The 26,640-nt window shown below is 52.5% G+C and overlaps 1 protein-coding gene across 1 annotated transcript in view; it reads right to left on the minus strand.

The window, feature by feature from the left end:
- kcnh3 (potassium voltage-gated channel, subfamily H (eag-related), member 3) overlaps positions 1-26,640 on the minus strand; it is a 1,115,372-nt gene that overhangs the window by 187,580 nt on the left and 901,152 nt on the right. Inside the window, exon 9 of the mRNA XM_038789040.1 lies at positions 14,057-14,256. Coding sequence (XP_038644968.1) covers positions 14,057-14,256 — 200 coding nt within the window. The remainder of the gene's footprint in view (positions 1-14,056; positions 14,257-26,640) is intronic.

Consider the following 26,640-nt stretch of genomic DNA (forward strand, 5'->3'; position numbering starts at 1 on the left):
CCATCCTTCGGCCAATTGAAGCTCTTAAGTCTCTAGTTAATGTTGGAAGGGAGGTGCTCTTGCCACATAGTGAGACTGACAGGTATACTAGGGCAGCCTGTCGATTCTTGTTGACCAACCATCCTGTGCCCCAATGGGGACTCGTTCCAATGACAAAAACCATCCTCTCCAGACAAACTCCCGAAAAACACCCCCACACCCCTGCTTCCATCACCAGGCCTGCCTGACGTTTTATGGCAAGCCACACTCACTTTTCCCTCTGGCTTCCAGTGATGTTTCTGGTCTGGGACCTGCTGAAGTCCCATTAGTGGCCAACACTCCCAGTGGCACTACTAGAAATAAAGATGCTGGACAGAGGGACTGGGCATCATAGCTCAAGAATACAGAAGCCATGACCTCAGGCAACTTAATGCCTGAACCATGTAAAATACAGTTGTGGCTTCCAAGGCTGGCAGAAGCAAACTTGATCCCAACTTTACAGCTGATGGGTGGGACGCTGTGTCAAATCCCAACCTATAGGGTTCATAGGGAGCTCTTTTTAAGGAGATATCTTGGAACTAATCGCAATGGACATACTTTGAGTAGAAAATCAGAAATTAATCTCTTTTCTCATCATTCCAGTGTGATTTTTCTCCCCGTTTTATGCACCTACCATCTGGATAGGATCTGCAAATTAGTGTTATTGATTGATAAAGCTGAACAGCTTTGTATTTTGGGAACTGGGTTGAGTTTTTCCAAACACATTACATTTAGGAGCAATTAGAAAAAGGATACTTGAATTGGATTTAGATCTAGGCTAGTAGACAGAGTATTAGCCAATTGAATCACCCAGCATGATCAATGAGGAATTCTATTTCCAACATGATGTTTGTAAAATCCTCCGACCTTTTTCAACAATTCATTCACAAGAGGGTAGTTTTGCTCTCAAAGGGACGATTAAGATATAAGAAACAACTTGTTTATTTTATGACAGTTGTTTTGACAAGAATATTTAAGGTTAATTTTGACTTTTGGCCAGCTGATCAGTGGAGTGCACTGTCCGCTTATTCTGGTGGTGAAGAGGCTGCCATGATTTTGAAGCTCTGGCCTCATTTGAATTTGAGTGGAGGACTGTGGACATCACCCTTGGCCACTCTCTGGCAAAGCTTAGAGGCTGGTGTGGTTTTTGAATGACTGCCTGGTTATTTTGACAATTTATTTGAGCATCTCAAAGTCTTCCCAGAATTATTAAAGGGCTCAAGAGTTCCATATACTGTGACTACTGGGTGAGTGGACATGGGGGCGGAGGGGGTGAAGAGGTATGAGGAGGGGTGGCAGGGGAGGTGGTTGGTGAGCCCACCAAGTATATTCCCCTCTTCAATCAGAGCTCATTATCTCATTGGTTATCAACCTCCAATGAAGAAGGATTTTTGATAAAGTTACATTTACTTCACGTTGAAATCACTGTCACACTTCACAACAAACATTGATTGCAGATTCCTGGCACATCAAATGGTGTTCAGTGTAATAAATTTACTAATCGCCACTTCTCAGTTGAGCCAATTTACTGACAGTTAAATCAGAAGTTTCTGAAATGCAAATGCCATTCTACTACACTTGTTAAATTGAATTTCATCCACGGCAGAGGTCTTGACCAAGTCATGTTCAAATTGATGGCTTTATGAAAATTGCAATGGTTTTCATTATCCTTGATATGTTTTGGCATTGGAAAGACAAGCCATAAGTGCAAGTATTAGATACGGCAAAGAAGTGTCAAAACTTTTCAATATCAACGCAGTTATGCAGTAGAACATTGCATGAATTTTGAGAAACAAACTGAAGTGTTTTATTCCTGTCCTGTGACACACGCATTATCTAGTACCAAAATCTAAATAAAAGGCACTATTCTCACAATAACATATTCAGAAATCAGGCAGATATAATCCATAAGAAGGAAGTGCATGATGAACAATTTGCAACTACAACACCCGTAAATGGTATATGTTATTCACACTCGTGTTCATATTTAAAATGCATTTAGCAGAATTGTAAAATTTAGAAAGGGGTTAGGATCGGGCTGCAAAAGAGGTAGAAAATGGAGAAAATGTTCGGAGTGGGCCAGTTCACAGCTATAAGAGTGGAATACAGGGTTGGTACAGGGTTGGGCCAGAGAGTTTAGCACAAAGCCAGAACATAAACCTGTGAGTCCAGAGTCAGCACATAGAACTAAAGAATAGTTAAGAGCTTGAATGTGGTTGGAACTGCACTCATCCAGGCGAGTGGAGATTATTCCATTATATTCCTGACTTGTGAATTGTAGATGGTGAAAATAATTTGGGAAGACAGGAGGTGAGCTACTTGCTGCAGAATTCCCAGCCTCTGGCTGGCCTCTGTAGTTTCTGTATTTATGCTGCTGGTCCAATAAGTTTCTGGTCAATAGTGATTCCCCAGAATGTTGATGGTTGGAATTTGATAAGGGTAAAGCTATTTAATATCAATAATAATCTTTATTAGTGCCACAAGTAGGCTTACTTTGACACTGCAATGAAGTTACTGTGAAAATTCCCCAGTCACTGGACAGTGTTCAGTGACACTGAGAGAGAATTCAGAATGTTCAATTCAGCTAACAAGCACGTCTTTCGGGACTTGTGGTAGGAAACCGGAGTGCCCGGAGGAAACCCATACAGACACGGGGAGAACGTGCAGGCTCTGCACAGACAGTGACCCAAGCCGGGAATCGAGCTTGGGTCCCAGACGCTGTGAAGCAACAGTGCTAATCATTGTGTTACCGTGCCGTCCCTTAAGGGAAGGTAGTTAGATTTTCTCTTGTTGGAGGCGGTCACTACCTGGTACTTACATACTGCAAATGTTACTTGCCACTCATTAATGGTGTCCGGGTCTTGATGCATGCGGGCATGGACTGCTTCATTATCTGAAGAGTTGCAAATTGAACTGAGAACAATGCAATCATTAGCGAATAGTTGCATATGTTATCTCCTGATGGAAGCAGATCAATTAAATGAAGCAGCTAATGTCATGGTGCTGAGTTGATTGACTGCTGAGAATCATAACCATTTTCCTTTGTGCAAGATATGGCTTCAGCAAATGGAGCGATTTTCCCCGAATTCCATTGACGTCAAGTTTAAAGGTCTTCGATGTTTTACTCAGTCAAATGCTGCCTTGATTTCAAGGACACTCACTCTCACCTCATCTCTAGAATGCAGCTCTTTCATTCATGTTTTGTCCAAGGCTGCAATGAGGCCGAGAACTGACTGCTCTTGGCAGAACTCAAACTGAGCATCAGGGAACAAGTTATTGGTGAGCAAGCGTTGCTCAATAGCACTGTCAATGACACCTTCCATCATTTTGCTGATGATAGACTGACAGGGCGGTATTTGAAAGGAATGGATCTGTCCTGTTTGTTGTGAACAGGAATACCTATACAATTTTCCACTTTGACACTATTGTAGCTGCACTGGAACAGCTTAGCTAATGGCATGGCTAGTTCTGGAGCAAACACAATAGCGGCAGGCAAATTTACAGATTCCGAAGATGAGCCAATGCTGCACCCTCCTCTGCTCCTTCTGCTAACACACGAGATTCCCCTTAGGAAATTCTTGGTTCTGCAACAGTTGACTCTGTGGCTGATACACTGGGTCCACACGCCTCACTGTGGGGCGGCAGCTTCCCATCTTCTCATATGAACTACATGTTTCCACACTTTGTGGCACTGTAGCTCAACAACATAAGGCACTGGACAAGTCCTTGCAATAACTTTCCTAGGTACCAAGGTGGACCCCCTATGAAATTCTGGATGAAAACTATGTCCTCAACCTCAAACGACCTGTCTCCCTTAGCTGACTCATGGTACTCCTTCTGTGAGGCTTGCTTCGCTTTCACCCACCCAATCAAATTTGAGAAAAACAAGGTCTTGATGGGTCCTGAGGCGTTGACCCATCAACAACTAGGCCGGTGTAATCCCAATGGCAACATGTGGGGTTGTGTTATAGGAAAATAGAAAATTGGTTAAGTAGAATGGCAGTGGTCTGATGGACTGCTTTCTCACTGAGGCTTTAAAGGTTTGTACTGCTCTTTCCCCCCAACCCATTGGAAGAGGTGTGGTAGGGGCCCGTTGTTTATGTGGTGGATACCGTTAGATTTGATAAAGAGCTGAAACTTTTCAGCTTGAAAGTGGTGCCATTATCTGAAAAAATCACCCTGGGATGCCATGAGTTGCGAGAATTTGTCACAGCTTGTTGACAGTGGCTGACAAAGTCGTTGGACACACGAGTTTGACATCCAACCATTTTGAGTGGGCATCCATAATGATTAAAAACATCATTCCCATAAAAAGGACAGCAAAATCAATGTGTAGTCTCGTCTAAGAGTGGCCAGGCCACTCCCAAGGGTGTAGTTTAGCTGCAGGTGGAAGATTCCGCTGTGTTTGTCAATATCCGCAACGGCTGACTACACTCTCAATTTTTTTGACAGTCCCCGGTCACCAAATGTGGCTCTTAGCCAATATTTTAATCTTAGTCAGGCTTTAACATTGGAACTATTGATGCTGCCCACTCCTAGAACTGTACTGGTCTAATTATCACCAGGTCTTCCAAATGTTGCAATTCCACTTCAACGTTTTAATGCAGGGTATAAGGCAGCCGGTGGCTCTAAAAAATGTTGAGCACAGTAAGAAGTCTTACAACACCAGGTTAAAGTCCAACAGGTTTGTTTCAAACACGAGCTTTCGGAGCACGGCTCCTTCTTCAGGTGAATGGAAAGGCTTGTTCCAGAAATGTTTATATAGACACAGTCAGAGATGCCCCGGAATGCGAGCACCTGCAGGCAATCAAATCATCAAAGATGCAGAGAGAGAGGTAACTCCAGGTTAAAGAGGTGTGAATTGTCCCAAGCCAGTGTTCTACATCGACCAATGTAGTCTACCTCATACGCTGCAGGAAAGGATGTCCCGAAGCGTGGTACATTGGCGAGACCATGCAGACACTGCGACAACGAATAAACGGGCATCGTGCGACTATCAACAGGCAGGACTGTTCCCTTCCAGTTGGGGAACACTTCAGCAGTCAAGGACATTCAGCCTCTGATCTCCGGGTCAGCATTCTACAAGGAGGCCTTCAGGAGACGCGACAACGCAAAATTGCTGAGCAAAAACTTATAGCTAAGTTCCGCACGCATGAATGCGGACTCAACCGGGATCTGGGATTCATGTCGCATTACATTCGGCCCCCACCAACAAGCCTGGACTTGCAGAGGCCTACCGACTGAACTGGCTTGGGACAATTCACACCTCTTTAACCTGGAGTTACCTCTCTCTCTGCATCTTTGATGATTTGATTGCCTGCAGGTGCTCGCATTCCGGGGCATCTCTGACTGTGTCTATATAAACATTTCTGGAACAAGCCTTTCCATTCACCTGAAGAAGGAGCCGTGCTCCGAAAGCTCGTGTTTGAAACAAACCTGTTGGACTTTAACCTGGTGTTGTAAGACTTCTTACTGTGCTCACCCCAGTCCAACGCCGGCATCTCCACATCATGGCTAAAAAATGTTGGTGTTGGATCCGGATTTTTGTAAATTTTGGCCTTCACCCCTTTTATGCACCCTAGTTCTCTTTGAAAGACTTCCTGCTACTTGCACAGAAGTTTCTGGAAAGCCCCGTCCATGATGCTGAATATCTCCAGCCAATTTAGCTAGATTTGTTTCAGCCAATCTCATCCCATGAGACTTGGTCTCTTTGCTACAATTAAGGACAACTGGGCAAACTGGTGCTAATATGACATTGATGCTGATGCCGTAGCCTTAATCTTCAGGGCCTCCCCAATATAAGTTGGTAAAATGGCCTTTGTACAACTGCGCCTCAAGGGTTGCAGTCTTCCCTGTTAATAATAAGACCAATTTCGATAAGGGGTGTCTTATTTAACTTAACTATGTTCATTCCTGAGACTAGGGGCTGGATTCTCCGACATTGAGGCTATGTCCGGAGCATGTCTCTATCTTACGACCAAAACGTTGGTGCCGCCCCCGCACCGTTGCTCCATCCGGTGGGGGGCGCGCAGCCACGCCACGTAAAGCCGCCTGCTTCACCTGCAGATATGGACGGAGAATTGCCGGGTCCGTGGCCGCGCATGCGCACGGTGGCGACCTGCAGCAATCACGCCGTACAACATGGGGCAGAACGGTAGCGCAGTGGGTAGCACTGTTGCTTCACAGCTCCAGGGTTCCAGGTTCGATTCCTAGTTTGGATCACTGTCTGTATGGAGTTTGCACGTTCTCCCCGTGTCTGCGTGGGTTTTCTCCGGGTGCTCCGGTTTCCTCCCACAAGTCCTTAAACGTGTGAGGCTGGATTCTCCGCCCTGCTGCGCCACATTTTGGCCCTGACCCGCCGGCAGGATTCTCCATTACACCGGCCGGTCAATGGGGTTTCCCATTGGGGGGCAGCCCCACATTGTCGGAAAACCCCCGAGGGTCGGCAAAATGGATAATCCCGCCGGCGGAGAATCCCGCCCGTGCTGTTGGTAATTTGGACATTCTGAATTCTCCCTCTGTGTACCCGAACAGATGCTGAAATGTGGTGACTAGGGGCCTTTCACAGTAACTTCATTGCAGTGTTAATGTAAGCCTACTTGTGACAATAAAGATTATTACTAAATTAAACATGGCGCCGGCCATGCGCGGACCTGGCCTGCCAGATGGTGCCTGCCTGTGACCCCCCTCTCCACCCCTGGACCACCCCCCACCAGTCCCCCCAGCCCCCGCGGAAGTCCCTCCGGCCAGCGGAACGGCTCCCCCCCTGACTGTTGCGGCGCTGGTCACAGTCCGCAGCCGCCACGTGAGGTTGCCAAAACCTCAGACCACAAGTGATCCACATTGTTAGGAAGTCGGCCCATTGGGGGCGGAGCATTGGGGGAGGGCCTTCAGGTGACATCCTGAGGCCGTCCCAACGGCGTGCAGTGTACGTACCGATGGTAACAATGGCGTTTTCTGTCCCGTCCCCGACCCCTGGAGAAGGCCATGCACAGCCACCGGGAGTGGGAGAAAACTGGAGCGGGACTGCTGGACCTGCGGCCCCTTACCCCGGCAGAGCAGCAGGCACTGGACGTGGTTGGCAGCCCTGAGGAACGGGAAGTCGCCGGGGTGGAAATCGGCCGTCGGTGAGTAAGTGACATCCAGTATAATTGTGGTTCCCCATGACACGTGTGTCAACCGCACCCCTCAACACCACCCCCAAAAGCCTAACAATCCCCACCACAATTACCGCTACCCCGCACCCCCACTGCACACTCAACCCCACACCACCCTCACTTTCCCCCGCACACGGTCCAAATTGGATCTTGTCTTGCAGGACCTGCTGGTGATTGGGCGAGTCTATCTGGTGTCCCCCGCCCCCAGCATGTGCCATGACCTAAGCCCCCCCCCCATGTGCCAACCAGCGACGAGGACACCAAAACGGAGGGGAGCCATATGCCTGTGACCTAAGACACCCCGGAGCTCGTGTCCTCGGTTGGGCACTTTAGTTAAGAGGCTACTGAGACACCCTCTGGTACGCACCACACACATGCTCCAGTACATCAGGTGGAGGTAGAATTCCCGAGGGGGCGGATGGTCTGAGGGCGGCTGACCACCAAGGATTTTTTCCCTCCAGAAGGTGTTTGGGTCTATATACTCCCACCTATAGTGGAGATCCAGTCAGAGAGCCCGGGATTACATGAGGGGTTGTCGGCGAGCATCCAGCACCTGCAGGTGCAGTTGATGGAGTCCAACCGCGTGAAGGTGCAGGCAGTAGTGCCGACTATGCGTGCCATCCAGGCCAACACTGCAAGTGTGGCATCCACGGTAAAGGCCTTGGGGCGAGGGTTTGGCTATGGATCAGCAAGTCCAAGGTCTGAGGCACTTTGTGCAGGCCCTGACTGAGGCCCAGGACAGGGTTGCCCTTTCACAGACAGCCATGTGCCAGAGTCACCTGGACAATGCAGCGGCACTCCTGAGTGTGGCCCAGTCACAGTGGGCCATGGCTGAGAATGTCAGTGGCATTGCCCAGGCGCTGGTCGACATGGCACAAATGCAGGGGGACGTGGCCCAGTCCCAGAGGGAGATGGCGTGGTCACTGGCTGATGTGGCAGAGACCCAGAAGGTGGTGGCACAGTCGCAGCGTGATGTGGCGGAGTCGCAGATGGAGATGGTCCACTCCCTGTGCTCCATGGCCACGAACATGCAGATCCTGGTCTGGACAGCAGTGGGCCTCCAGGACCGGCAGCGGCAGGTGGCTCAGGAAATAGCCTGCTCGTACCCCGGTTGGATCGAGTAGCCAGGGGGCCATCGTGCACCCCGAGGGAGGAGGAGATGATAGGGCCCGTGCCTGTGACTCCCCCCCCCCCCCCCCCCCCCCACCCCCCACGGTCCCTGGTGCAACTGGTGGGTACTGGTTCAAATAGGGCAGCACCACGCCACCTGGGACACCCGAAGGCCCCAGAAGGTGGCCGCCAACAGGGACCCAGGTCGCAGGTTATGGGAATGCAGCACACTGCCTCCACTCCTGATGTAATGTCTGCGGATCCACCTAGACCTCGTGTTGGGATTTGTTAGGCCAGAAAGTTATACACCAGTTAAGCTGGCACAGGTGCAGGGCACAGTATAGCGATAGGGGCACAGGCATGTATATGTATATATTTGTTCACATTAAACAGGTTGTTAACATTGTTACAATCTGCCTTGGTGCTCTGTCAGATGAGCGTGAGGGGTGAGCTGGTCTGGGCTGGCCAGAGGGCGGGCGCGGGGAGGGAAATAGCCGGATGTTGTGGGTGGGGTGGAGTGGGGTGATTCATAGATCATAGAATTTACAGTGCAGAAGGAAGCCATTCGGCCCATCGAGACTGCACCAGCTCTTGGAAAGAGCACCCTACCCAAGGTCAACACCTCCACCCTATCCCCATAACCCAGTAACCCCACCCGACACTAAGGGCAATTTTGTACACTAAGGGCAATTTATCATGGCCAATCCACCTAACCTGCACATCTTTGGTCTGTGGGAGAAACCGGAGCACTCGGAGGAAACCCACGCACACACGGGGAGAAAGTGCAGACTCCGCACAGACAGTGACCCAAGCCGGAATCGAACCTGGGACCCTGGAGCTGTGAAGCAATTGTGCTATCCACAATGCTACCGTGCTGCCCGTGATTCGATGGGACTGTGTGATGGAATGGCCAGCTCGCAGCAGGGATCACCCAGATGGTCGGTGGAAAGTGCTACCATGGGCAGAAGTCAGATGCTAAGCGATGCTGAGCGCCAGAGCTTATCGCAGAGCAGGTTGCCATCATCCTCCATCCCATGGACCAGACCTGGTGTTACTGCCAAGTCAGTGATCACACCTCTGTAGTGCGGCAGGTATGTATCACAGAGGGGCTTGCAGGCGGGGAGGATGTATTGGGGCGGGGAGGTAGGATACGGTGTCTGTGCCGCTGGCCAGTCTGCACCCCCCCCCCCCCAAGTCGGTGAACCTGGAGGCGATCAAAGCATCCCATGCGCATTGGCCCCATGTCCTACCCATCCTTGCCCTGCTCAGCATCCTCCTCGTTGGATGTGGATGATGTGGGCGACACTCTCAGCATCATACCGTAGGGCCCCTCTGGAGCAGTCCAGGCACCTGAACCGCATCTTCAGGATGCCAAAGCACCGCTCGATCACACCCCTGGTCGCTGCCTGGCATCGTTGTAGTGGGTCTCTGCCTCAGTCTGTGGCCTCCGGATAGGTGTCATCAGCTACAACCGCAGTGGATAACAGTGTCGCCCAGGAGCCAACTCCCGCAGATGGGGTGGGGTGGAGGGGGCGTCTTGTACATGTCAGAAATCGTCAATTGCGCCAGGATGAAGGCACCGTGCACACTGCCCTGGTATTGGGTGCAGACGTGCATGATGCGCAGCTGATGGTCACATATCAGCTGCACGTTCATCGAGTGGAACCTTTGGTTTGTGAAGAGCAGCCTGTCATCTGCAGGTGCTCATCGGGCGACATGCACCCTGCCGATCACCCCCGGACCTGTGGACATGTCGGTGATGATGGCAATCCCTGCTGTCCGGGACTCTTGATGGGCTCGGTCCACATCGAATGGGTGTACTGTGCTAACTGGGCATATAGGGCCTCTGTGACAGCGTGAATGTACCTGTGAGATCCCAGACAGGTTCCCACTCGGTGCCTGGAAGAGCCCGATGGCGTAGAAGTTCAGGGAATCGTCACGTTGACAGCCACCAGGAGCAGATGTCCTCCCCCATTAACTCACTCTGCCAGGTGCGCCAAGATCTGACAGATATGTCGCACTGTCCGCCTGCTCAGCCAGAGTCTTGCATGCATGTTCTGGCAGGTCCTCGGATGACAGGTGCTGCTGGTACACGCGAGGCCTCATACAGTGTCTCCTTTGGATCTCCTTCTCCTCCTCCTTGTCCTGTTGCATGGCCAGCCCTCCATCCTCAGTGGCTGCCTCTTGTTCCACCGCTGCACATTCTGCTGCTGCACGTTCTGCTGCTGCAGCTTCCTCCTCCTTGAACAGCTCCAGCTTGAACAGCTGCAGGGCATTCCCCAGAGCTGCAGTAACTAGGAGGAAGGTCACCATTGCTGGTTAAATTCCAATATCCACTGTCTGCAGGGAGTGAAAGGCTGATATGTTAGCATGGCGCATACCCCCATGTCCATCAAGGATGGGGCCCAGTTGGCACTATGGAGTCTGCCCCTGCATATCCCCCCTCCCCCATCCCCGTACCCTGGCCCAATTGGTGCCCAATTGTCCTGCGGTGGGTGGTGGCCTGTTGGGAGGGGGTTATGTTGGAGGGTGGGTTGTGGAGCTGGGGGGGGGTGGAGGGTGTGGTGCTGGGGTGGTGGCACCATTACAGCCGCTGCCACTCTGCCGAAACAAGGCCAAGGTGGGTGTTCAGTGGGGTGCGCAGCAAGATGGCTGCGGCAATAGTGGCCCATGCCTGGGCACTGCCCAAATCCCATGTGGGGGTCACCCCAGCCACATGGCCGTTTCCCTGTCACTCTCCCCTGGTCCTGGCAGGGACCCCACCCAGCAGCCCATAGTCGCGCCTCTCTTTGTCCTACCTCCTTTCTCTCCCTCATCACCCACGGTACTGGTTTCACGATTTTTAAAAGCACAAGCAAACCTGTCTGGAGGCAGAGAATCGTGGAGGCCCTGGAGAATAATGTGCCAGGCCCGCCAATAAAAAGCCACGGTTTTTACTGCACTGTGTTCTGGAACACATTGACGCTGTTGTCGAGGCAACGGAGAATTGTGATTTGGCGCGAAACTGGCACTTGCCACGATTTCAGTGCCGGAAACGTTTCTTCGCCCAATTGCGCTTCCCAATTCCGGCGTTGGCCGACGGCGAATCCCGGCCATGGCCTTTTCTATTGCATCTGAAGCAAATTAGCTCCTAATATTTGCATCTGTCTTGGTGATGGTCCCCCCCACAAAGATAATAGGCCTCCAGGCCCTGTGGCTGATGGCCACTCTTCCTCCTTTCAGGCTCCGCTGCACCCTCACTACGGGTACTTCAAGTGGCAGCTGTTTCCCGCCATAACTGATTTACCTCACTTTACATGCCTTGCACTTCAAAAGCACTTTGTTCAGCACTTTCAGTCTTTTGGCCAACTCAACATCTTTGTGGATATTCTGCTTTCTGCCAGGAACTTCTGCTGACTATTCAAATTATGGATACCGCAAACCAAACAATTGCATAACATACCACTCAGCGATGGACAGAATTTGCAGTTTACAACCATCTGGTGAAGCCTGGCTACAAAAGCAGATACTATTTCTTTAGGGCCCCTAATGACGGAATAGAATTTATAGCGCAGCTTTATAACAGAGGGCCGAGGATTGTCATTGTCTTTCACTTGTTGACCAATGAACATAGAACAGTACAGCACAGAACAGGCCCTTCGGCCCTCGATGTTGTGCCGAGCAATGATCACCCTACTTAAACCCACATAATCTGTATACCCATAACCCAACAATCCCCCCATTAACCTTACACTACGGGCAATTTAGCATGGCCAATCCACCTAACCTGCACATCTTTGGACTGTGGGAGGAAACCGGAGCACCCGGAGGAAACCCACGCACACACAGGGAGAACGTGCAGACTCCACACAGACAGTGACCCAGCCGGGAATCGAACCTGGGACCCTGGAGCTGTGAAGCATTGATGCTAACCACCATGCTACCGTGAGGCCCCAAATGGATTTAATATCCTGAGCCTCCGAAGATGTTGGGCTTCTTACGAGGTTATATCTTTGTGGGGTGCACACTGAGTAATATAGCTTTTTGTTTGTCGTCTGTGGTGTTTTCATTGGTAACAAAAAAGTATCGAAGCCTTGCGATGTATTGGTCCCAACTTTCAACCTCTGGATCAAATAGATCTATTTTCCCGAATAGTGGCATAGCTATTCGACTGTGATTGATTCTTTACCTTTTTTTTTGCATATCTCCAAGAGGCCACTCTTCCTCCCTCCAAATGTTGAAAATGTTTTCCTTTTGCGACTGGTCCAATTTACTTTCATCCCCATTGCAACCATGAGGCAGGGTTAAATCGCAATGGTGATTTACTAATAAACTGGTGAACTAAGTTGCAGACAAGAACAGCACTAACTCAGGACTAGTCCCACCAACTCCAGGGCATAAACTGATGGTTCCCCCTACCCGCATCTGTGCCCTGGTACCCGATAGGCCCAGGTTCATGTGCTCAGTCCACATAGGAGCTGGGAGAGTTACGAAGGGTCACCCCTGAAACAGACCATGCTGTCGCACTGTCTATTAACTCCCAGAGGAATGTGTGTAAATTAGCTTAGGCTCAGCTGTTGACATTCTAAGGTTGACGAGCAAGTTGACACTCAGGATAGATTTCCCTTATTCCATAGGAGAAGGAGCCTGGGCAAAACCTCTGCATGTTCCCCCAACCCAGTGATCTCCAATCAAAGATCCTAGTTTGGACTTCATGCTCCCACAAGAATGAGTTTCAACTGCTGGGGAAGGAACATCTGGAGCCTCGACTACAATGATTGCTTTGTGAAGGAAAGACTTAAGGTGTGGTAACTATGTCTACTGGGCTAAAATGGCTTTTACTTGAGTATTTTTAAGATTATGAAGAATGTTGACAAAATGAAGAAGGTATATCCATTTCCTCTCCTTGGAGTTGGTGACGAGGGCAGGATCATTAATTCACAATTGTCTCCAAGAGAGTGAGGAGAGAGGATGGTAGTAGTTGCTTTACATAGTTAGTAAAACGTGAAATGCAGTGCTATAGAGAGTAGTTGAGACAGATGCCATTGCATCTTTTTAAAATGTTTTGTAAATTTTCCAATTAAGGGGCAATTTAGCGTGGCCAAACCACCTACCCGACACATTTTTGGGTTTTGGGGGTGAGACCCACAGTGGAGAATGTGCAACCTCCACACGGACAGTGACCTGGGCTGGGATAGAACCCAGGTCCTCGGTGACATGAGGCAGCAGTGTTGCTACTTCATCACCATGCCGTCCCACCCCATTGCATCTTAAGGGGAAAATCGATAAATATTTGAAGCAGAAGATAATAGATCTGTGGGGAGAGAGCAGAATAGTGTTAACTTGCTCTTGAAATGAAATGGCACAGACACAAATGTGCTACCATCTCTTACGGTAAGATGGCAACATTTTCAGAAGGCGAGTTACCAGGATGTGGAAAGAGTGGTGGATACGCTCACCTGCGGCTTGTGTTTCTTGGATTCCATTTCTCGCCCACGATCTTATATCTGTGTTCGTGGACATATTAGTAGGTGGTGATTGATTAATACTAGTGCACAGCCATGTTAATTGGATGTAAGAGGTTAAAACTGCTCAAAACAGATTGTTGCTTATTCAGATGGACTAGTTTAGCTGTATAGGCAAGGGATCAGTCCATCAACAAAGTGGGAAATAAAAGGCGGGTGGCCTGATCTTTCTTGACAAGTTATTATACCCAACACTTGTTCAATTCCTGGACTATAGGAACGAGCCCGATTTTTAAGAGGCCAGGAGATGGTGTTTGTGCTGCATACCTCGTTTGCATCAATGCCATTATTCACAGACCAAGTTGTCTGGAAACATTCGAGCATTCTCTGCTTCAGCTGCTTGGGAATTCGATGAACACGGATGAAGTCCTTCAAGTCTTTTGTCCTGGTGTGGTACAAAGACCGTCGGGAGTACATTCTCTGGATTATAGCAGTCACATTTCCGAATACCACAGCATGCATCAGAGCTGTCAAAAGAAAAGACAAAGCAAAGTTACATTTAAAACATGTCTTCTTTTGTTCAGTTTTTTTTACAAACATCTTATTAAGGCATTTATAGTTTTCTAACAATAAAAGATACAAATACAAATGTAAACATCATTCAGTGCGTAACACAACCATCCATCTCCTACTGTTCCCGCCTAATCTTGGCCTAAAATAGCCTCCCCTCCAACAAGATCTGTTTCCGGGCTACCATGGAGGCAAAGGCCAAAACGTCAGCCTCTCCCACCCCCTGGACTCCAGGGTTTTCCGACACTCCAAAAATCGCCACCTCTGGACTCGACGCTACCATTGTTTTTAGTACCGTGGACATGACATCCGCAAATCCCTGCCAGGATCCCCTAAGCTTCGGACATGCCCAAAACATGTGGACATGATTTGCAGGCCCTCCTGCACACCTCACACACCTGTCCTCCACCCGAAAAAAACCTGCTTATCCAGGCCACTGTCATGTGTGCCCGGTGAACCACCTTGAATTGTATCAGGCTGAGCCTGGCACATGATGAGGACGTTGACTCTGTTCAGAGCATCCTCCCACAGGCCCGCCTCATAATCCTTACCCAGCTCATCTTCCCATTTACGTTTTATCGCACCTATCTCGGTTTCTTCCCACTCCATAAGTTCTTTATAGATTTCCTTTTTTTTTTTAAATAATTTTTATTGAATTTTTCAAAATACAAACATTTTAACCCCCCCTACATTTACATTTAAATTATAACAAAACAAAGTCAAACCCCCCTACTTAACAAGAAAAAGAAAAAAAAAAAATAAATCCCCCCCCCCCCCCCTACCCGCGCGTCCCCCCCCCCCCCCCCCCCCCCCCGCCGGCGAACCGACAGTCAGACCAACTTATCATTTCTAGCAGCGTCCTCGGGCAGGCCTTGCCCGTGCCACCGCCGCTACCGTACTTCCTTCGTCGTTGTCCCCCCTCCCCCCCCCCCCCCTCCCCCCCTCCCGCCCTCCCCTCCCCTCCCGGGTTGCTGCTGTCATGGCCTCAGTTTCTATCTCTGATCCAAGAGGTCTAGGAAGGGTTGCCATCGCCTGGAAAACCCCTGCACCGACCCTCTCAGGGCGAATTTGATCCTTTCCAATTGGATGAAGTTTGCCATGTCGTTTAACCAGGTGTTAACACTCGGAGGCCTTTCGTCCCTCCACTGAATCAGGATCCTCCTCCGAGCCACCAAGGACGCAAAGGCTAATATTCCAGCCTCCCTCGCCTCCTGTACCCCCGGTTCCACCCCAACCCCGAAGATCGCAAGTCCCCATCCTGGCTTGACCCTGGACCCCACCACTCTCGACACCGTCCCTGCCACCCCCCTCCAGAACTCCCCCAGTGCCGGACATGCCCAAAACATATGTGCATGATTCGCAGGGCTTCCCGAACATCTAATACACCTGTCTTCACCCCCGAAAAACCGACTCATCCTTGTCCCCGTCATGTGGGCTCTATGCAGTACCTTAAATTGAATGAGACTTAGTCTCGCACATGACGACGACGAGTTGACCCTCTCCAGGGCGTCTGCCCATGTCCCGTCCTCTATCTGTTCCCCCAGCTCTAACTCCCACTTATCTTTCAGCTCCTCTACTGGTACCTCCTCCACCTCCTGCATAATCTTATAGATGTCCGAGATCTTCCCCTCCCCGACCCAGACCCCTGATAGCACCCTATCACTCACCCCCCTGTCGGGGAGCGCGGGGAACCCCGCTACCTGTCGTCTGGCAAATGCCTTCACTTGGAGGTACCTGAACGTGTTCCCCGGGGGGAGCCCAAATTTCTCCTCCAGCTCTCCCAGGCTCGCAAACCTCCCCTCTATAAACAAGTCCCTCAGTTGTCTAATACCCGCCCTCTGCCAGCTCTGGAATCCCCCTCCTGTGTTTCCCGGCGCAAATCTGTGGTTCCCTCTTAGTGGTGCCCCTATCAGACCTCCCACTTCCCCCCTGTGTCGCCTCCACTGCCCCCAGATCTTGAGGGTGGCCGCCACCACCGGGCTCGTGGTATACCTCGTGGGAGGGAGCGGCCATGGTGCCGTTACCAGTGCCCCTAAGCTTATGTTGCCGCAGGACGCCCTCTCCATGCGCTTCCAGGCTGCCCCCTCCCCTTCCATCATCCACTTTCGTACCATCGATGTATTTGCCGCCCAGTAATATCCTGAAAGGTTGGGTAACGCCAGCCCTCCACTATCCCTACTCCGCTCCAAAAAGACCCTTCTAACTCTCGGGGTGCCATGTGCCCACACATACCCCATGATACTACTCGTTACCTTCTTGAAAAAGGCCCTGGGGAGGAAGATGGGCAGACACTGGAACAAAAACAAGAACCTCGGGAGGACCGTCATTTTAACTGACTGCACCCTCCCTGCCAGCGACAGCGGCACCATGTCCCACCTCTTAACTCCTCCTCCATCTGCTCCACCAGTCTGGAAAAGTTCAACTTGTGTAGGGTCCCCCAGTTCTTTGCCACCTGCACCCCCAAATACCTAAAACTTTTAACTGCTCTTTTGAAGGGGAGCCTCCCAATTCCCTCCCCTTGGTCTCCCGGGTGTATTACAAAGACCTCACTTTTCCCCAGATTTAATTTATATCCCGAAAAGTCCCCGAACTCCGCTAGTATCCCCATTACCTCCGGCATTCCCCCCTCCGGGTCTGCCACATACAACAACAAATCATCCGCATAGAGCGAGACCCGATGTTCCTCCCCACCCCTTGTCAGTCCTCTCCACCCCCCTGAACCCCTCAGTGCCATCGCCAACGGCTCAATCGCTAATGCAAAGAGTAAGGGAGATAGGGGACATCCCTGCCTAGTACCTCGATGGAGCCCAAAATATTCTGACCTCCTCCCGTTTGTTACCACACTTGCCATCGGAGCTGAATAGAGCAGTTTTACCCACTTGATAAATCCCTCCCCAAACCCAAACCTTTCCAACGTCTCCCACAAGTATTCCCACTCCACCCTGTCAAATGCCTTCTCCGCGTCCAGCGCTACCACTATCTCCGCCTCCCCTTCCACTGCTGGCATCATAATCACATTTAACAATCTCCGGACATTTGTGTTAAGTTGGCGTCCCTTCACGAACCCCGTCTGGTCTTCATGGACTACCCCTGGCACACAGTCCTCTATCCTGGTTGCCAGGATCTTTGCTAACAGCTTGGCGTCAACATTCAGGAGGGAGATGGGCCTGTAGGACCCGCACTGGACCGGGTCCTTGTCCCGCTTCAAAATCAAGGAGATCAGGGCCTGCGACATTGTTGGAGGCAGAACCCCCCCCTCGCGCGCCTCATTGAAGGCTCGCACCAGCACTGGACCCACCAAGTCCACAAATTTCCTGTAAAACTCCACCGGGAACCCATCCGGCCCCGGCGCCTTCCCCGCCTGCATCTGGCCTATCCCTTTAATTAGCTCCTGCAGCTCTATCGGCGCCCCCAACCCTTCCACCAGCTCCTCCTGTACCTTTGGGAACCCCAATTTGTCGAGAAAGTTCTTCATTCCCCCTCTCCTCTTCGGCGGTTCAGACCTATACAATTCCCTATAGAAGTCCCTAAAGACCCTATTCACCTCTTGCCCCTTCTGCACTACATCCCCACCCCTCTCTCTCACTCCCCCAATCTCTCTGGCTGCATCTCGCTTACGAAGCTGGTGTGCCAGCATCCTGCTCGCCTTTTCCCCGTACTCATACGCCGCACCCTGCGCCCTTCTCCACTGCATTTCCGCCTTCCTAGTGGTCAGTAGGTCGAACCTGGCCTGCAAGCTACGCCGCTCCCTTAATAGCCCCTCCTCTGGCGCCGCCGCATATTTCCTATCTACTTCTAGGAGCTCCCCCACCAGCCTCTCCCTTTCCTGCCTCTCCTTCCTCTCTCTGTGTGCCCTTATGGAGATCAGCTCTCCTCTAATCACTGCTTTCAAGGCCTCCCAGACCGTCCCCACCTGCACCTCACCTGTGTCATTCGTACCCAGATAGTTCTCAATGCCCGTTCTCACCCTTCTGCACACCTCTTCGTCCGCCAACAGCCCTACATCCAGGCGCCACAACGGGCGTTGGTCCCGCGCCTCCCCCATGTCCACGTCCACCCAATGTGGTGCATGGTCCGATATCGCAATGGCCGAGTACTCCGTGTCCTGCACTCTCGGTATCAGCCCCCTGTTCAATACGAAAAAATCGATCCTAGAGTACACTCTGTGGACGTGGGAGAAAAAAGAATACTCCCTCGCCCTAGGCCTACCAAATCTCCATGGGTCTACCCCTCCCATCTGCTCCATGAACCCCCTTAACACCTCTGCCGCTGCCGGCCTCCTATTCGTCCTGGAACTCGATCTATCCAGCCCAGGGTCTAACACCGTATTAAAGTCCCCTCCCATGATCAGGCCCCCTGCCTCCAGTCCCGGGATGAGGCCCAGCAGGCGCCTCATAAAACCCGCGTCGTCCCAGTTCGGGGCATACACATTTACCAGTACCACACTCTCTCCCTGCAGCCTACCCCTCACCATCACGTACCTGCCCTCCTTGTCTGCCACCACCTCTGCCGCCACAAACGACACTCTCTTTCCCACCAAAATCGCCACCCCCCGGTTCTTGATATCCAAGCCTGAGTGGAACACCTGTCCCACCCACCCCCTTCTCAGGCGGACCTGATCTGCTACCCTCAAATGAGTCTCCTGCAGCATTGCTACATCAGCCTTCAGTCCCTTCAGGTGTGAGAAGACCCTTGATCTTTTGACCGGCCCATTCAGCCCCCTTACGTTCCACGTGATCAATCGGGTCGCAGAGCGACCCGTCCCTACTCCCTGTCGATTAGCCATGTCTTGTCCCTTGCTCGCCCCGGGTCATCCCTTCTTTTCTGACCCGCTTCCCATAGCGATGGCCCCCCCCCCCCCCCCACCCCCCCCCGGCTCTCCCCTTCTCGTCCCTGGTCTTTCTAGCAGCAACCCGGTGTCCCCCCCCAGTCCCCCCCCCCCTTCCCCCCCCCCCCCCCCCCCCTGGCTAGGACCCCTCCTAGCCGCGATGTACCCCACATCGTACTCCCGAGAGTCAGCTGGTCTCCGCTGACCCGGCTGCTCCTGCCACATTCCGACTCCTCCCGGTTCACCCCATCTGCGCCCGTGAAAGATCCCCTTAAAACCCCCGAGAAAGACCCGCATAATCAACCCGCTCCCCCCCGTCCCGTCTCCCCAACTTAACGCTATAAATACAAATACCCAATGGCAACTAAATACATAAATACTTAACTACATACTTAAATAACAAAATAATTAACTAACTATCAACTAACAGTGTGCCCAACCATCACCCTCCATCAAACAGTATAAATAACCGCAGATAACCATAACCCGAAAAGAAAAAAAAGAACAAAAAACCCCCCCAAGCACCCAAAGAAAAAGGGTAAGAGGGGTAAATAACTAAGGGAAATTGGAAACGGGAAAAAACACCCCATAAGAAGCCAACGACCCACAATAGAGATTTCAACAGTACAAATATACAGAAACACCCAACAACTCGAAACCTTCAAAATATTCAGAAAAGTCAACCGTTCGAGAAAAAACACCCCAAACACTCCACGAAACTGTTACCCAGTTCCGACCTGGCCTGAAAAAGAAAAGGGCCACTTGCACAATCAAGAGTCCCCCGGCGGCTACGACCGCCGGTGCTCCCAGGTTTTAGTTCGTGTCCAACTTTTCCTCTTGTACAAAGGTCCAGGCCTCCTCTGGGGACTCGAAATAATGATGTTGGTCCTTGTAGGTGACCCACAAGCGCGCCGGTTGCAACATTCCAAATTTGATCTTTTTCGCGTGTAGCACCGCCTTTGTCCGGTTGTACCGGGCCCGCCGCTTTGCCACCTCCGCACTCCAGTCCTGGTACACCCTTACCGTCGAGTTCTGCCACTTGCTGCTTTTCTCCCTTTTAGCCCACCTCAGGACTTTCTCTCGATCACTTAGCCGCTGGAACCGCACCAGCACCGCCCTCGGGGGCTCGTTTGCCCTAGGCCTCCTGGCCATGACCCGGTATGCCTCTTCCAATTCCAGGGGCGCCGGACCTGCCCCTTCCCCCATCAGGGAGCTCAACATCTCCGCCACATATCCCGGGAGATCCGACCCCTCCAGGCCTTCTTCCAGGCCCAGGATCCTCAAATTTTTCCTCCTCATCCGAGTGTCCAGCTCCTCGAAGCGGCTCTGCCACTTCATGTGGAGTGCCTCGTGCACCTCCACCTTTGCCCCGATGACTGTGGCCTCCTCCTCCCTCGCGGCCATCTCCTGCTGCAGATCTTTAATCGACGCCTCTTGGATCGCCTGGGCTCCCACCAACCTGGTGGCCGTCGCGTTCATGGACTCTAAGAGTTCCACTTTCATCTCCGTGAAAAAACGGAGGAGAGCGGCCTGCTGCTCCTCCGCCCATTTCTTCCACTCCTCCGGTGCACCGCCGGCCGCCATTTTGATTTTCTTCCCCCGCTTTTTTTGGGGAGCTGCTGCCGTTTTTCTTGCCGCTCCACTCCGGGTACCGACCATAAAATCGGTCTAGTTCTCCTCAGGGGACCTTCCCCCACCGGGATTCGTTTTTTCAGCGCCGTTGGGGCCCTCCAATTGGCCCAAAAACACCTTTGTTGCAGGAGCTTCCAAATGTGCGGCTTAGCTAGTCATAGCCGCAACCGGAAGTCCTTTATAGATTTCCGATACCTTCCTCTCCCCCACCCCCGTTCTAGAAACTACCCTGTCCTGTATCCACTGCGGCGGTCGAAGGGGAAAGGTCGAAACCTGCCTTCGCACAAATTCCCGTATCTGCAGATATCGAAACTCATTCCCACCTGGCAGTTCAAACTCCTCCTCCAAATCCTCCAAACAGGGGAAGCTCTCGTCGATAAACAGATCCCCCAGACTCTCAATACCTGCTCTCTGCCATCTCCGAAACCCCCCATCCAACCTCCCCGGGACAAGCCGGTCATAGCCACAAATTCGAGTCCCCACCGACGCACCCTCCACTCCCATATGCTTCCGTCACTGTCCCAAACTCTCAGGGCCGCCACTACCACTGGACATGTGGAGGGGCCGGCAAGAATGGCAGAGGAGCTGTTACCCATAAACTTGTGCCCTTACATGAGGCCGCCTCCACCCACTCCAACGCTGAACCATCCCCCACTACCCACTTTCTAATCATGGCTATATTCGTCGCCCAGTAGTAGTTCCTAAAGTTCAGCAGTGCCAGCCCTCCCCCCACTCGGCTCCGTTCCAACAGCACTTTCCTTACCCGCCCACACAAACTCAGATATCACCCTATTCACCCGCTTAAAAAAGGCCTTTGGTATAAAAATATGGAGGCGCTGGAAAACAAACAAAAATCTCGGGAGGACCGTCACCTTCACGGTCTGTACCCTCCCCGCCAATGACAACGGGAATATGTCCCACTGCCGAAAGTCCTCCTTCATTTGTTCAACTAACGGGCCAGATTTAGTTTATGTAGCTGCTCCCATCCCTGTGCCACCTGAACACCCAAGTACCGAAAACTCCCTCCCACCACTTTAAATGGCAACTCCCCCAATCTCCTCTCCTGTCCCCTCGTCTGGATCACAAATACCTCGCTTTTACCCATATTTAATTTGTACCCCGAGAATTGGCCAAATTCCCCTACGATCCACATAATCTCCCCCAACCCCCCTAATGGGTCAAAAATATATAGGAGTAGGTCATCTGCATATAATGAGACCCTGTGTTCCACCACAACCCGGACTAACCCCTTCCAGTCTATTGACGCTCTCAGCGCCATCGCCAATGGCTCTCTAGCCAAGGCAAACAGCAGTGAGGAGAGGGGACATCCTTGCCTTGTCCCCCAGTGCAGTCTAAAGTAGTCCGAACTCACCAGGTTCTCCGCACACTCGCCACCGGTGCCTGGTACAGCAACCAAACCCAGTCAACAAAGCCCTGCCCAAACCTAAACCGTTCCAGGACCTCCCACAAGTAATTCCATTCCACCTGGTCGAAGGCCTTCTCTGCGTCCATAGCGACCACCACCTCTGTTTCCCCACCCTCAGAGGGCATCATGATCACATTCAGGAGCCTTCTAACATTGGCCGTTAGGTGCCTGCCTTTAACAAACCCTGTCTGATCTTCCCTACCACCTCCGGAACACAGTCCTCTATCCTCAAGACCAGAATTTTGGCCAGCATCGACATTCAGTAGGGAGATTGGTTGGTATGAACCACATTGCTCTGGGCCCTTCTCCTGCTTCAGGATCAATGAAATCGAAGCCTGTGACATTGTTGGGGGAAGAACACCCTCCTCCCTTACCTTATTAAATGCCCTCACCAGCAGCGGGCCCAGCATCCCAGAAAACCTCTTGCAAAATTCCACTGTGTAGCCGTCTGGTCCCAGGGCCTTGCCTGACTGCATGGCCTCCAATCCCTCTACTACTTCCCTAACCCTAATTCTGCAATCCCGATCGGGGCTCCCAACCCCTCCACCAACCCTTCCTCCACCTTCGGAAACTTCAATCCTTATCCCCTCCACCCCAGCTGGGGGCTCCGACTCACACAGCCAACTGTCAAACTCCTTGAACACCCCATTCACCCGTGATGGGTCCAAGACCGTGTCCACCCCTCTGTCCTTCACTCTTCCTATCTCCCTGGCCGCCTCCCTTTCCCTTAGCTGGTGTGCTAACATTCTACTGGCCTTCTCACCATACTCATATACAGCCCACCTCGCCTTCCTCAGCTGCCCCACCGCCTTCCCCGTGGATATCAGACCAAATTCCATATTCAGCTTCTGCCGCTACTTCAACAGTCCCGGTCTTGGGGACTTCAGAATACCTTCTGTCAACCTGGAGTATTTCCCCAACCAGCCTATCCATCTCTGCCCACTCCACCTTCTCACTATGAGCCCGTATCAAAATTAGCTCCCCGCTAACCCCTGTCTTCAGTGCTTCCCATACTGTTGCTGCCGATACTTCCCCGTATCATTTATCTCCACATAAATTCTGGATGGCCTCCCTCATCCACCCGCACACCCTCTCATCTGCTAACAGTCCTATCTCCATTGCGGGTGCTGATGCCCACTCATTGCCCACTGGTAAATCTACCCAGTGTGGGGCATGGTCCAAAACAATAATTGCCAAATACTCGGTGTGGCAGTCACCAGTGATGTATAAACTGTATGTATATGTGTTTTATGGTAAGGCCCCTGTATTACAGATACGGGGGTAGATCCCTGCCTGCTGGCTCCACCCAGTAGGCGGAGTATAAATATTTGTGCTCCCCATACAGCAGCCAATTTGTCAGCTGCTGTAGGAGGCCACACATCTCAGTGTAATAAAGCCTCGATTACATTCTACTCTCATCTTCTCGTAATTGATCCATTAGGGGGCATGGGGGAGATTATGTGGATCGTAGGGGAATTTGGCCGATTCTCGGGGTACACTGAGATTTTTCAGAGATGGACCTCCGCATCAAGCCGGATCGCCTGCAGTTGCACCCTCACGCAGACAACGCCAAAAAGAACTTTGAACATTGGCTAGCCTGTTTTGAAGTGTACATCGGGTCTGCGCCAGACACAATCCCAGAAGCACAGAAGCTCCAGATCCTGTACAAGCGGCTGAGCTCCAACGTCTTTCCCCTCGTCCAGGACGCGCCAACCTACGCAGAGGCCATGGCGCTACTGAAGGAAAACTACGCTCAGCGGACTAACAAAATCTACGCCTGGCATCTCCTCTCCACGCGGTGCCATCTTCCCGGTGAGTCGGTAGATTTCTGGCGTGCCCTTCTCGCCCTAGTTAGAGACTGTGACTGTGAGGCCGTTTCGGCCACGGAACACACAAATTTGCTGATGAGAGACGCATTTGTTATCGGCATAGGGTCTGACTACATCCGCCAGCGCCTCTTAGAAGGGGCCACGCTCAACCTTGTGGCAAACAAAAAACTAGCGCTCTCCCTTACGGTCGCATCACGCAACGTACAGGCTTATGCCCCCGACCACGTGGCCCCCCCCCCTGTGCATCGTGGACTCCGCAGACGGCCACCCCATCGTGGACCCCATCAGCGATTGCCCTCAGCCAACCCCACGCCTGTGCCTCGTGGAAGCCAACCAACCCCGGGGGACCCAAATGCTACCTCTGTGGGCAGTCAAAACAACCCCGATAGCGCTGCCCGGCGAGGATCGCCCTCTGCAATGTCTGTGGCAAGAAGGGACATTTCGCTGCAGTGTGCCAGGCGCGCTCAATTGCCGCTATTGTCCCAGCACCCCCCCCCCCCCCATGTGCGGCCAGTGGCCGCCGCCATCTTCCCATCCCCGGGCCACATGCGGCCAGTGGGCGCCGCCATCTTGCTCTGCTCACAACACGTGTGGCCCGTGGGCGCCGACATCTTGCCTGCCCCAGGACACCCACCCCCGCCCCCCCCCGCCAGACGATCAACCATCGCCCTTCTTAGGTCAGCCTCCAGCTCGCGTCCTGCACCTCCTCGAGCCCATTCTCGGGCGCTCACCATCATCGACCTCCAATTTGGCTCCCAGCGCCAGTCTCTCCCCTGTCAGCAGAATGATCCCCCCCACCACTAGCAAAACAACAATGCCAACACCCCATATCAAACTGGTCACCTGCTCACCCCCCACTGCGTTTCCGTGAGCTAGCCCGCCCAGCTAGCCTGGTAGCCCCCGCCCATGGTGCCAAGCATCCTACATCCTACCCCCCACTGATCCCCCCCCCCCCCCCCCCCCCGATCAAACATACATATGCAAAACATAACAATCCACAACAAACATAAAGAAGAAAATTCCACCCACCATCCCCCAACAAGAACCCACATACAAAACTGAGCAACGGCCCGAATATTGGTACGAAAACATTGCATACTGTGGTGGTATGATTAGCATAGCTGCCTGCCAGTGGTGCAGAACACCGGCTTACCATTGGCCCTGGTCGTTCATGTGCCTCTGGTGAGACCACTCATGTGACGGCTCCCCAATTGATCGAGGCTGAGTTAACCCTGCCTCCAGGGCGGGGTATAAATACCAGTACTCCCGGCGGTCGTCCTTATACTGTAATCGACCGCAGGGCTAAAATCTAGCTGATTAAAGCCATACTTTTGTCCAGCAACTCGTCTCGCGTTCAGCTAGAAATTTGAAGATGGAGCTCCGGATCAAGCCCGAATGCCTCCGCATCAGCCCGCAAACTCAGAACGCATTGGAAATATTCAAACATTGGCTGGCGTGTTTCGATGACTACCTGGCGACTGCAAGCAGCCCCCCCACCATGGCACAGAAGCTTCATATTCTCCATTCCAGCGTGGGCATGGCGGCCTACACGCTGGAAAAAGACGACCTCAGCCTAACTGAGGCACGGACTCTCTCCACCTCCCTGGAGGTCGCCGACTTAAATGCCCGCGCCTATGTCCCCAGCCGCGCTGCAGCGCCCTTGGCCTCCTGGCATGCTTCCCCATCGCCATCCGCCGCTCCCGACCCCCCTCAGGTCTGCGCCGCGGGATGCCCCGACAAGTCCGCGGGGACCCGCTACTATTTCTGTGGGTTCCCCAAACACCCTCGCCCACGCTGCCCGGCCCGCTCCGCCCTTTGTAAGAGCTGCGGGAAGAAGGGCCATTTTACGTCGGTCTGCCAGGCCAAATCGGTCGCTGCTGTGCTGTGCAGCGACTGGGGATCTCCTCCTCCGGGCCCTTCCGGGCCCTTCCAGCACACCGCGCCAATCTCTCCCCCCCCGCCCCCGGGACCCTGCGCCCGGCCTGCGCGCCTCTCTGCCCCCGCTCTCAGCCGCTCCGATCGACCCGCCGGCACCGCTAACCCCGCCCCCAGAAACCACGAGGGTCCCGCGGGCGCCGCCATCTTGGGGCCCCGACTCCACGTACGGATCCTGGGCACCGCCATCCTGGACTGGCACACAAGGTCCTGTCAGCACCTACTCGGCCGACGACGAATACGACGATGGATCTTCTCCATGGCTTGCGGCCATTCAGCTCAACGAATCATGTCCATGCACGCTCGCCAAGACGATGACGCTAATCCACCTCAATGGGCACGAGACAGGCTGCCTGCTGGACTCCGGGAGCACGGAAAGCTTCGTACACCCTGACACGGTAAGACGCTGCGCGCTCCCTGTCCACTCTGTAACACACAAAATAGGGTTAGCCTCAGGTTCACACTCCGCCTGCATCACTGGGTGCTGCATCGCGGACCTCACGGTCCAAGGGAAGGTTTAAAAAAATTATAAACTCTTTGTCCTCCCCGACCTTTGCGCACCGGCACTCCTAGGACTGGACTTCCAGTGCAACCTGCAGAGCTTGACCTTCCAATTCGGCGGCCCTATACCCCCCTCACTGTCTGCAGCCTCGCGTCCCTCAAAGTGGACCCCCCCTCCTTGTTTGCTAAA

Source organism: Scyliorhinus canicula, chromosome 2 (assembly GCF_902713615.1).
Source record: "Scyliorhinus canicula chromosome 2, sScyCan1.1, whole genome shotgun sequence".
Classification (NCBI taxonomy): Eukaryota; Metazoa; Chordata; class Chondrichthyes; order Carcharhiniformes; family Scyliorhinidae; genus Scyliorhinus; species Scyliorhinus canicula.